At 40.9% G+C, this 13,591-nt stretch overlaps 1 protein-coding gene across 4 annotated transcripts in view; it reads right to left on the reverse strand.

Moving 5' to 3' along the window:
- The window catches only part of Arhgef6 (Rac/Cdc42 guanine nucleotide exchange factor 6), a 129,283-nt gene that overhangs the window by 57,899 nt on the left and 57,793 nt on the right, over positions 1 to 13,591 (reverse strand). The window contains exon 1 of one of the 4 annotated variants that reach the window (XM_090326541.1): positions 478 to 580. The exons of the other annotated variants lie outside the window; for them this stretch is intronic. Within the exon in view, the coding sequence (XP_090182667.1) occupies positions 478 to 489 (12 nt within the window). The 5' untranslated portion in view covers positions 490 to 580. Of the gene's footprint in view, positions 1 to 477; positions 581 to 13,591 lie in introns of those variants that run through there. 4 annotated transcript variants of the gene reach the window in all.

Genomic DNA, 13,591 nt, shown 5'->3' on the forward strand with positions numbered 1-13,591 from the left:
GTTCAGCAACTGTTCATTTGTTATTTGTTAATTACTATAGGTAAATATATATATATATGTTTATATAAAACAGTAAGCATGCCAGGCATGGTGGCTCATACCTGTAATCCTAACTACTCGGGAGGCTGAGATCTGAGGATCGCAGTTCAAAGCCAGCCTGGGCACAAAAGTCCGTGAGACTCATCTCCAATTAACCACTAGAAAACTGGAAGTAGCCCTGTAGATCCAGGGGTAGAGCAGTACCCTTGAGCTGAAGAGCTCAGGGACAATACCCAGGCCCAGAGTTCAAATCCCACGACCACCAACGACAACAACAAAAAAACCCAGTATGCATATATAAAACAGTACACATATAAAACAGTATGCCTATTTTCTGTGCCACTTCCTTCTCCTTACATAAGGTCAGTCCCGGATTTTACTAGTCACTGGAGTCCTAGTACTGATTCTTTGTCAATATCAAAGGCTGGCTGTACTCACAAGGCAATGCATGATGATCAATGTTTTGCTGGGACAAGTGGAAGACCGAGGAACTGGTCTTACTGGGAAACAGCTGGTCCGGAGGGTGGTTGTCTTGACTCTGCCACCACTTGGCAGGTTACTTTGGTTTTAAGGCTCAACAGATCATGACATGTCAGATTATGACATGTGAGCTGTGTCAGAGACCATTGTGACTAGGTAGTGAGATACTACCCAGGCAGATACTGGTGGGTGGGAAACAGTTTGACCAAGTTCAGAGGTTCAAACAGTGTTTCTCAATAGCATCAGACTTGATGGTTCATACTAGAGAGATGACTTTTGTCACAGGGGAATGTCCTGTGAATTATGGCATGTTTAGCAGCATCCATATTCTCTTTCCACTAGATTCCAGCTGCATTCATTCACACTGTTCAGTTACAACAACCAAAAATGTATCCAGATATTGTCAAATATTACCTGAAGGGCAATATCATCCGACTTGTAGCCATGGGCCAAAATCCACAGGGTAGCTTCCAAAGCTAATAACGAAATTATAGCCACTACTCCCAGACACTTATGTCTACTTTCAATTCCTTTATTTCTCAGAAACTATTCTGTAAAGCTATATCTAGCACTTAAAACACTGAGGCAGGAGAATCACAGATTTGAGGCCAGCCTGCAGTACATAGTGAGACCCTGTCCTCAATTGTTTAAATGAATTAAAAATAAAACGGTAAATCTAAAGGTCTGAAAGTCCTGATGCACTTTGGAATTTAATCCAGTGATATTTCCCTATAAAAAGGCCAAATAGAACACAGGATGCTAGAAAAGTATTTCAAGATGAAATAAAATGAAATACAAAACAAAACTTATGGAAGCCAGGTACTGGTGGGTTATGTGTATAATCCTAGCTACTTCAGGAGGCTGAAATCAGAGGATTGTGGGATTGAAGTCATCCAAGTTAGGAAAGCCTGTGAGGCTCTTATCTCTAATTATTCAGGAAAATGCCAGAAGTGGAGTTATAACTCAACTCGTAAAGCACCAGACTTGAAATGCCAAAGGAAAGACACAGGCTTTGAGTTAAAGCTCTAGTACCAGTATGCACAGAGAGAGGAGAGGAATGAGGCTTGGCTCAAGGATAGGGCATTAGCCTTGAGGTGAAGAGCTTAGGGACAGTACCCAGGCTGTGTTCAAGTCCCATGACCCACGAAAAAGAAATCAAAGGGGCTAGAGATATGGCTCATGTAGAAAGGTCCTAAATATAAAGCCCTGAGTTCAAACTATACTAGAGAAAAAAATTCACTCACAGAGTGAAGAAGCAGAATATTGAATTCACAGTTGGGAGGTGAACAATATTTCAAACATTCCACTGTACAATCTTCCTGCTTACATGGTTCCTGAAAAATCAAATATATTCCACCACCCCCCATGCTGTCAGCAACCAGCAACACGCGTTCTGTTAGTCCAACCTGAATTGGTAATATTTAGTCTCAGATCACACATTATACTTCACAATAATATAGAGATTATATAATGCTTTTCAAAGGGTTAAAGCAGTGGTCAAAGAGTTCTAGGAGGCTTTGCCTGTAGCAGGGGAGGCCCTGTTGGTGGCCAAATAAGTAATAAATCCAGCCACACAGATCCTGGATGTCAAAATCTAAAGTCCTCTGAGACACAATGCTAGCTCAAAATGCTGAGTATTTTGATTTCAGGCACAAAGTTTAAGTGAAGAAATGACTTTGGGGCTTAATGGATACAGATGGATGGTAAACAAGCCCATCAAAGAAGTGAATTCGCTGAACTGAAGTTCCAGGGACAGAGTCAGGAGTTGTCTGTCAATTCTTGCTGCATACAGAGGGAGGAGGTGTATGACAGGACAGTGTATGCTAACTCATCCCAGACTTCCATGTCCTTCCTTTTCCATGACTCAGGTAAGGAGATGCATCAACCACTGAGCCTGATATTTTGGAGAACTTCAAGTGTATTGCTTTTCTGATATAGGTGGGATATTCCTATACATTCCTGTGTTTGTTAATTAAATTATTTATCCATCTGTCCAGATGGTAGTTGCTTACTTGTGTAAGCAAGATGTAGCTGGGTGCTGGTGGCTCACATCAATAATCCTAGCTACTCAGGCGGATGAGGTGTGAAGATCAAAGTTTGAAGCCAACTCCAACAGGAAAATCTCTAACCACCAATGAGTAGGAACTAGAGCTGTGGCTCTAGATAGAGCACTGATAGAGCACCAGCCTTGAGCAAAAAAGCTAAGGGACAGCACCCAGGCCCTAAGTTCAAACCTGAGGACTGGCACAAAAAAATTAACAAATAAGATATGAAGTCATTGTATTTTGGTACTTACACTCAAAGTGGAATGGCTTAAGTCAATACTACTGCTTTATAAAATGGAGTGTGTTGGCTGGGTATGTAGCTTAGTGGTAGAGTGCTTGCCTAGCATGCATAAAGCCCTGGTTTGATTCCTCAGTACACATAGACAGAAAAAGCCAGAAGTGGCACTGTGTCTCAAGTGGTAGAGTGCTGGCCTTGAACAAAAGAAGCTCAGGGACAGTACCCAGTCCCTGAGTTCAACCCCTGGATTAGGGGGGAAAAAAACCACTTAAGGGACATTGTGCTCCGAGTCAAAGTCCCATTATCAAAACCAAAAGGAAAAGCCTACAAAATGTCTAATTCCAACTAGATGACACTTATAAAAAGTCATAGGAAGGGGCTGGGAGTTTGGCCTAGTGGTAGAGTGCCTGCCTAGCATGCACGAAGACCTGGGTTCGATTCCTCAGTACCACTTACATAGAAAAAGCCAGAAATGGTGCGGTGGCTCAGGGTAGAACACTAACCTTGAGGAAAGCCCAAGAACAGTGCTCAGGCCCTGAGTTCAAGCCCAGGACTGGCAAAAAAAGTCATAGGAAGACTCTGAAAATATTAGTAGAATGAAGAGATAAAACAGAAAGAATTTTTTATGGTAGTGAAACTATTCCATATGATACCATGATTGTGGCTAAGTGCCACTATACATATCATGTACATTTATCTATAGATTCTACAACCTATATATTTTACAAACCAAAAGTGGACTGTGGTAAACTATGGCCTATGGATGATAATGACAAGTTATTGTTGTCCATTAGTTGTAGCAAATATAACCACTGGGTTGTTCGATGCTTATAGTAGGAGAAATTGTGCATTATGGTGGTAGGAAATTACCTATACTTTCTACTCACTTTTTTTTTGCCAGTCTTAGGGCTTGAACTCAGGGCCCAGGCACTGTCCTTAGGCTTTCTCAAGGCTATAGCTCTACCACTTGAGCCACAGCACCACGTCAGGGTTTTTCTATGTATGTGACATCAAGGAATCAAACTCAGGACTTTGTGCATGCTAGGCAAGCATGCTACCACTAGGCCATGCTCCCAGCCTTTCTAATCAGTTTTGCTGTGAATCTAAAACTGCTCTAAAAATAGTCTGTTACAACTTTAACTATTAATTACTGTTAATCAATTTAACTATTAACTTTAACTTTCATCTCAATAAACTAGAAAAAGAAGATTAAATACAAGAAAGGGGTAAAAAGAACTAGAATTTGATGATATAGAGCGTAGAAAAATAAGAAAAAGTGAGGAAATTTAATTCTTAGTAAAGATCAGTAAAATTCACAAACCTTTAGCTACATACAGTCATCAAAAACTCAAATATAGGGCTGGGAGTTTGGCCTAGTGGTAGAGTGCTTGCCTAGCATGCACGAAGACCCCAAGTTCGATTCCTTGGTACCATACACATAGGAAAAAGCCGGAAGTGGTGCTGAGGCTCAAGTGGTAGAGATGGAGCCTTGAGAAATCCCAAGGTCAGAGCTCAGTCCCTGAGCTCAAGCCCAGGACTGGCAAAAAAAAAATAAAGTCAAATATAGGGCGGGAAGAATAGCCTAGTGGCAAAATGCTTGCATAGCATGCAGGAAGCCCTGGGTTCAATTCCTCAGTACCACATACACAGGAAAAGCCAAAAGTGGTCCCCTCGCTCAAGTGGTAGAGCGCTAGCCCTGAGAAAGTCCAACGATAGTGCTCAGGCCCTGAGTTCAAGGGCAAAAAAAATTGCATGTTAATGGACAGTAACATTATTGAATGGTCCAATAACTGCTAAGTGGTAAAATACATATAATGGAATGTTATTCAGCCATAAAAAGGAAATGGATGAGCAAATGGATGAACTTTGTAATTATTATGCTAAGTGAAAGAAGCACCACATAAAATGCCAATTATTATAGAATTTCATTGATATGAAACTTCCAGAACAGACAACATGCAAGAAACAGAAAGGAAATAGTTAACAGAGCATGAAAGAAACAGGGATTTCTACTGAGATTTCATAGTGAAATAACAAAAATTATATAAAATTAGAGTAGAAAGCCAGGCACCAGTGGCTCATGCGTGTAATTATCAGGAGACCAAGAGAATCAAAATTCCAAACCAGCCTAATTATGAAAGTCCATGAGACTTTAATCTCCAATTAACCACCAGAAAGTGGAAGTAGTGCTATGGCTCAAAGTGGTAGAGCTCTAGACTCCAGCAAAAATGCTTAGGGACAAATTGTGAGAAGCAATGCACCTACTATCTGGCAAATATAACTATAACCCCTCTATACATTACAATAAAAAACAGTGCTCACGGAAAGTGCCCAGGCCCCCAAGTTAATGCAACATGACCAACAAAAGAAAACATAAGAGTATAGAATGGTGATCATGGCGTAAGTGTTAACTTATTTAAGAAAACAGTGAAATGATTTATTTTATGGTATTTGAATTATATCTCAGTAAAGCAATTTTTAAGTCAAAGCAGACTGCATATCTGTTAATAAAAACTCCTCTGACTTTTCTGTTTCCTAGTCATTATCCAGTGTCATGTAATATCTGAAGCTCAAGTTTGCCTATCATCAACATCATCATCATCATCATCATCATCATCATCATCATCATTACCTTAACTGAGCTATTGCTTACTACAATAATTCAACTTAATGACTTACATCATGCTCAGCCATGTTATTGCTGTTTATTCATAGAAATGGAGAGAATTGCCCTCAGATTCATGGGTAGTATATTTTATTAGGTAGCAAGACTCATGCAGATTGTTTTTTTATTAAAAGATTTCATTAACACTGTGTTTTTACATCATATTTCAAATGTCATGCTTAACAAACTGCAGACTGTTTTATTGAAAACACTGAATCAGTTACCTATATACTTTGCATTATGACCTCAAAAAATACGGTGTTGCATGTACCTCTGAGGGAAGGTGTGGGAGGGCATAGAATAGTGGGAAACAGGTTTAAAAACATGCAGCAGCGGAGCCCACTGGCTGCACTGGACATCGATGAAAGTGAAACCACATATTTCCTGGGCAGAAATGGGAGGGAAGCAATGGGAGAGAATGAGGGAACAGAGGACACTATACAAAAGGAAGGAAATGTACTTACTACCTGACGTATGTAAAGACAATGTCTCTGTGTATCACCTCTAAACAATAAAGAATTTTTTTTAAAAAGTATGGTGGTGTACCTTCCCTCAAATTCAATATGGAATAAAATCTTCTAATACTTTTTTATCTGTACTTTTTTTTTTTGCCAGTCCTGGGTTTGAGCTCAGGGCCTGAACACTGTCCTTGGACTTTCTCAAGGTTAGAGCTCTACCACTTGAGCCACAGCACCATTTCCAGCTTCTTATTTCTATCTATGTGGTACCGACTGAGGTATCGAACCCGGTTCTTCGCGCATGCTAGGCAAGCAATCTACCGCTAGGCTAAACTCCTAGCACCTATTTGTACTTTTTTTAAGACCATGTTTGATAATGAGTCATATCACATTCTTACCATCCCTTTACGTACTGTTGTCTATAACTATTGTTCCACCTGAATTATAGACATAGAGAAGAAAAGAGAAAAGTCATTGTTTGAGGGTGTGTGAGGGAGTATCGGAGATAAAACCCAGGGCCTGGTGCATGCTAAGCAAGCAGTCCACCACTGAGATCCATCTCTATTCCCAAAGGGAAGTTTTTATTAGAAAGATTACAGATATTATTTTCATAATAAAATGTGATTATAAAACAATTCAACATTAATTCCATGGTTCATAAAATGCAATCTCCCTCTCTGCATTGAAACAGCTTATGATTTCTACTTCTTTTTAATACTGTCAGCTGGATGTGCAAAGAGGTCAAGACAGGAGCTCAATAGTTAAAGGCCAGCTAGGCAAATGTAATTCTAGTTACTCCAGAGGCTGAGATCTGAGGATCACTTTTCAAAGTGAGCCCAGGCAGGAAAGTCCATGAGACTCTTATCTACAACTAACCAGCAAAAAACAAGAAGCAGTGGCCGGGAGTTTGGCCTAGTGGTAGAGTGTTTGCCTAGCATGCATGAAGACCCGGGTTCAATTCCTCGGTACCACATACATAGAAAAAAAAAGCCAGAAGTGGTGCTGAGGCTCAAGTGGTAGAGCTCTAGCCTTGAGAAAGTCCAAGGACAATGCTCAGGCCCTGAGCTCAAGCCCAGGGCTGGAAAAAAAAACCCAGAAGCAGAGATATAGCTCAAGTGGCAGAATACCAGCCTTGAGTTCAAAAGCTAAGGGACAAAAAGCTGGGCACAGTAGCTCACACCTGTAATCTATCAACTCAAGAGGCTGAAATCAGAGGATCATAATTCAAAGTCAACTGGGGCACTAAAGAACATGAGACTCTTATCTCCAATAAATCACTAGAAAATCTGAGGTGGCGCTGTGGCTCAAGGGGTAAGGCAGTATCCCTAAAGAGCTTAGGGACAATGTGTAAGTCCAGGGGCAAGGTAGTAGCCTTGAGCTGAAAAGCTCAGGGACAGTACACAGGCCCAGAGTTCAAGCCCCATGATACACACACACACACACACACACACACACACACACACACACAAACAAAACCTAAGGGACAGTGTGCAAGCCTAAGTTCAATCACCAGAACCATCACACACACACACACACACACACACACACACACACACACACACACACACACACACACCCCTTCAAGACTAAGCCGGGAACCAGTGGCTCAAACCTGTAATCCAAGCTATTCAGGAGGTTAAGAACTAAAGACAGAGGTTCAAAGCCAGCATAGTAAGTTAAGTCAATGAAACTTACCAGCAACTAACCTCTAAAAGACTGGAATTAGCACTGTGGCTCAATGTGGTAAAGTGCTAGCCTTGAGCAAAAGAGCTCAGGGACAGTACCCAGGCCTGGAGTTGGAGTTCAAGCCCCACAAAAGGCTACATAAATGAATAAATAAAGTCAAGGCCAACCCAGGTCACATAGTGAAATCCCACATCAAAGAAAATAAACAACAAATAACGCAAAGTAAAACAAAATGACACACTGGCATGTGGAACTTTTTTCTGTCGATTGTAAGGCTTGAACTCTGGGCCTGGGCACTATCCCTGAGCTCTCAGACTCATGGCTATCACCCTACCCCTTGAGCCACAGCCCCACTTCCCCTTTTCTAGTTACTAATTGGAGATGAGTCTCACATTTTAGTGCCTGGTCTGGCTTCAAACCTGGATCCTCAGATCTCAGCCTCCTGAGTAGCTAGGATTACAGGCGTGAGCCACTGTACCTGGCTAAGTCTGTGAGACTCTCATCTCTAATTAACCACCAAGAAATCAAAAGTGGCACTGTGGCTCAGGGGTAGAGCACTAGCCTTGAGCTGAAGAGCTCAGGGACAGCGCCCAGGCCAAGTTCAAGCCCCACGCCAAAAAAAAAAAATGTAACAGAATGTTTATTTCATAAAATTATAATGGCAAAAGATGATTCACAAGTTTTGTCATCAACTGAGGTCCTCCAAACCCCACCTAAATGGGAATATGCTAAAAAGAGCCATTGCTGTGCGTTGATTAACAGAACTGCTCACCAAGGTGAATGCTTGAGATTCTTTCCCAAGTTCCCTTGGACTTTTATTGCTTTCTTCTGCCTCAAAAGAACAACTGATGAATGGATACTGACTCTTTTTCAGGCCACAGGCCACCTAATGTAGAAGCATCAGAAGGGAATCAGACAGAGGCGGCTATGTGTTCCCAAACAGAAGGCTTCAGTGGTGAGTCAGAGGGAAAGGGGGTTGGCAGGCCAATCAACTTCACAGCAGTGCAATGGATTGACATGAAGTCCAGTGGAACTTAGTCAAATGGACTGCATTCAGACTCGGCCTTCCCCCCCGCCCAACTCTCTACGCCAGGACAACGGAGCTTCCTTTTGCTCAATTAACCTCTGCCTGAGTTCTGAAGAGAAAGGATGGCAAGAAGCCATAGGGAAAAAAAAGTAGAAATCCTTTGTGCCTCCATTCTAGCTATGGATTTTCCAGTAAAATAAATTTCCTACAGTTCCTGTAAAGGCTTGCCAGTGGGTTCATCTTTATAACTTTGTTTCCCAATGGGGAACAGTCATAGAAATGTGAAGAAATTGTTTTAAGAGGTTAAAATGCATAAGTAATATCTCCAAATAGAGATATTTTGAAATGGCTGGTAATAAAAGGAGACTACAATGGCCTCAGGGAATCAAAGCGAAACTACATTGTAGAAATTCTGAGATAATTATGGTGCCTGTAAAATGAGTTAACAATGGGAAATGTCTCTGAAACTGAATTATTACTGTGTATGTCTTATATTTGACATATATGTCTGGGGAAATATGTGTCATCTTTAAGGGCAATATTTGATATTGTGTCCCCAGGTTGTTTGCTTTTACAAAACAAGCAGCACTACTTCTCATTATTAGCACCTAGACCCATCAACTCCAGGAGTTAAGAGAAAGGATAGATGAAAAATAATAGGGAAAAATAGAGAAGAGAATCAATGGATAGCTCTGTAAGGCCTTTGAAACTGGTGGGATAAAAGTGACAGTGAACAGCCAAGCACCAGTGGCACACACCTAGGAGACTGAGATATGGGAAACAGTTTGAAGCCAGTTGGAACAGGAAAATCCATGAGACTCTTATCTCCAATTAGCCACCAGAAAACTGGAAGTGGCACTGTGTCTCAAAGTAGTAGAGCAAAAGAGCTCAGCGACAGCACCCAGGCCCTGGGTTCAAGACCCAGGATCAGCACATGCACATATATGCACACATACATATTTATGTGAGCACTAAAATCACTTATATAATGATGAAGAATCATCGAGAAGGGTCAAAGAGACTTGTTTAGAATGTTTCTTTGCATCTATGGCCAGAGATTGTGATGTACCAAGTTAGCTGTGGCACCAAGATGTCTGCAGTTTTAACAAGCTCTCTCAGTGCTTTTCAACTTCAGTTCGGGAATGCTCTTCCTTACGCCTTCATACTAGTTAGTCTCTGTTATGTGGCTGGTGCAATCATCTCTGTCCTGTGCTCCCAAGCCCAGGTAGAACATGAACCAAATACTGCCTGTGCATGAAGCTCTACACATTTCTTCTCTGTTCCTTATTTTAACTTTTCCTGGCACACAACACCAAGTTTCAATGGGCAAAGAATGCCAGTGGAGAGAAGCAATTGACTGAGAATATAAAATTCCCTATACAGACTCTTACAGACATAAAAGAAGTACAACATGAGTATGAAAACTAAACAACAAAAACCATTAAAAATTGTTTTATAAGGGGAAAGATAAACAGTGAGGTGGTATGAAATTGACCAAAGTATATTATATGCATGTATGTGAATAGCACATACATATGTACTGTCATTAATATGTACTAATAAAAATAAGAGAGAGGGCCTCATATCTAAAATACATCTACAGCTCAAAAAATTGAATCTCTCCAAAACAAATCCTCAAAGAAACAACCATCCCATGAAAAGGTGGGCTAAGTCATCAGTGTCTTAACGGACACACTGGCAGTCCAATTCTCATCTATGCATCTTCAAAGCTAACTTCAGCAGAAGAGAGAAGCCATTATTGTGGTCAATGGATTCATAGTTCATTAAAGCGGCAAGATTTTTTTTTTTGTGAAGGGGTATTGCCCTCTGTCAATTTCTACTGGCTGAATTTCTAGACTGCCCCATTTTTCTGGACAGTGCACATTATATAACTTTTTTTTGGTTAGACGTGGGGCTTGAACTCTGTTGTCCCTGAGTTCTTCAGCTCAAGGCTACCACCCTACCCCTTGAGCCACAGCACCACTTCCAGTTTTCTAGCGGTAAATTGGAGATAAGAGCCTCATGAACTTTAGTGCCTGGAATGGCTTTGAACCTGGATCCTCAGATCTCAGCCTCCTGAGTAGTAGGATTATAGGTGTGAGCCACCATGCCCATCTATACTATCTAACTTTTAAATGCATACCTGATGGCTTGAGTTTAAGAGTTCATCAGTCACTGAAAGACCAAAACAAGAATATTTAATAAAATTTAAGATCATGGGGCCGGGAGTTTGGCCTAGTGGTTAAAGTGCTTGCCTAGCATGCATGAAGACCCGGGTTCAAATCCTCGGTAACACATATAGAAAAAACCGGAAGTGGTGCAGAGGCTCAAGTGGTAGAGCTCTAGCCTTGAGAAAGTCCAAGGACAGTGCTCAGGCCTTGAGCTTAAGCCCAGGACTGGCAAAAAAAAAATTAAGTTCATAAAAGAAAAAGAAAAGGTGGGCTAAAGACGTAAAGAGAAACTTTGCTGGTAAGGAAATAAAAATGGCCTATAATTTGAAATATGATGTAAAAATCTATGTTAATAAATTCTTTTAAAAAATAAAAGTTAGCCTATAGACATATGAAGAAATGCTCAACATACCTGGCCATAAAAGAAATGCAAATCAAAACAACTTTGAGATTCCACCTCACTCCAGTTGGAATGGCCATGATCAAGAAATCTAATAATAAAAGATGTTGGCGTGGATGTGGCCAGAAGAGATCACTACTACACGGTTGGTGGGAGTGTAAACTCGTTCAACCACTATGGAAAGCAGTATGGCGGTTCCTCAAAAGACTAAACATAGACCCCTCTGACCCAGCAATTCCACTCCTTGGCATTTACCCAGATGTCCAGAAACAAGGATATACTAAATCCACTAGCACAACAATGTTCATTGCAAAATTGTTTACCATACCTAAGATATGAAATCAACCCAGATACCCCTCAGTAGATGAGTGGGTCAAGAACATATGGTACTTGTACACAATGGAATTCTATGCTGCCATCAGAAAGAATAATATCACCCCATTTGTAAAGAAAAACTCATATTAAGTGAAGTAAGCCAGACCCAAAGGAACATAGATAGGCTCCATGGCTTCCCTCAATTGTAATAAGTAGTACACGTCCAGGACTCTGCAAGCAGAGGATCACAATAGCTCAAAAGCTATGTACATATGGTCATATAAGATGAGACTAAACAAAATGAACTCTAGTATATGGATAAAGGAGGTTTATCTTTGTAATTGTTGTTCTTAATGCACTATCTGCAGTTATTTCTTTTCTCTTTTTTGCTCTTATGGTTAATCTCATGTGGTTACTGTATCTGACTGTGCAAGCTGGTACATTGTGTACATTTATTTGTTTATTGGAGACACAGAAGGGAAAGGGAGAACAAGATGACTGGGAGGGGGTGTGGGGAGGGAAAGGGAACAAAAACATGAAAAGGGTTATCAATGTTTGAGAAGCAATGCACCCACTACCTGATGACTGTAACTGTAACCCCTCTATACATTACCCCAACAATGAAATACAATTTTTAAAATGTGGTATATATACACAATGGAATTCTATGCTTCCATCAGAAATAATGACATTGACCCACTCATAAGGAAATGAAAAAAAACTTAGAAAAATTATATTAAGCAAAGCAAGCCAAACCTAAAAAAATAGCCTTATAATTTCCTTCATTTGAAATAACTAGAATATCTAGGACATTCTTAGCAAAGGATCACAATGGTTCAATAAGCTATGTGTGTATTACCATATAAAATGATGCTTATCAAAATAAGCTATGGGCATATGACATATAAATGATGCTTATCAAAATGAACTTCAAGAAATGGAAAGGAGGGCTTTTTAGTGTGCTGTTTTCAGTTATTTCCTTATTCTCCTATGGTTTATTCCCTGTTGTCACTGTACTTTGTTGCTATACCCCTTGTCATGTATATAAGCATATTTGATTTGGGGAAGGAAAGGGGAAATAACAGAAACAATGGGATGGAGGGTGAACCAATGCAACAGTGATACTTACTGGACACTATGTTGGAAATGAAGTTTACAACATGGCAGGGAGGGGAGTAGGGAGGGGAGTGGGAGAAAATGAAGGCGGGGATAATACTGTTTAAAAAGAAATGTAGCCGGGCAGGGGAGGGGGAGCGCGGGTGGCTCACATCTGTAATCCTAGCTATTCAAGAGGCTGAGATCTGAGGATCAAGATTCAAAGCCAGCCTGGGCACAAAAGGACCTGAGACTCTTATCTCCAATTAACTTCTACAAAACTAGAAGTGGGGCTTGGCTCAAGGGTAGGTTGGCAGCCCTGAGCTGAAGAGCTCAGGGACAGCGTCCAGGCTGAGTTCAAGCCCCATGACCTATAAAAAAAATTATCCAAACATGGTGGCTCACACCTATAATCCTGGCTACTCAAGGGGCTGAGATCTGAGGATCGCAGTTGAAAGACAGCCCCAGCCTGGGCACTAAAGTCCGTAAGACTCTTATCTCCAATTAACCACTAGAAAACCCAAAGTGATTCTGTGGCTCAAGGTGTAGGGCGGTAGCCTTGAGCTGAAGAGCTCAGGGACAATACTCAGGCCCACAGTTCAAACCCCACAATCGTCAAAAAAAATGTATTCATTGACTTAGTTATATAAGTGTAACCCCTCTGTACATCACCCTTACAATAAAAAAAAATTCTAAAAGATGTGTGCCATAGGGGCTGGGAGTTTGGCCTAGTGTTAGTGCTTGCCTAAGATCCATGCACAAAGACCCAGGTTCGATTCCCCAGTACCATATATACAGAAGAAGCCCGAAGTGATGCTGTGGCTCAAGTGGTAGAGATCTAGCCTTGAGAAAACCCCAAGGACAGTAGTGCTCTGGCCCTGAGTTCAAGCCCCAAGACTCGCAAAAAACAAATATGTGTGCCATACAAAAAGTAGTATATGCAGAGTTTATAAATAGCATATATAAGATTTA

The sequence above is a fragment of the Megascapheus bottae genome, chromosome X (assembly GCF_031878675.1).
Source record: "Megascapheus bottae isolate mThoBot1 chromosome X, mThoBot2.hap1, whole genome shotgun sequence".
Lineage (NCBI taxonomy): Eukaryota > Metazoa > Chordata > Mammalia > Rodentia > Geomyidae > Megascapheus > Megascapheus bottae.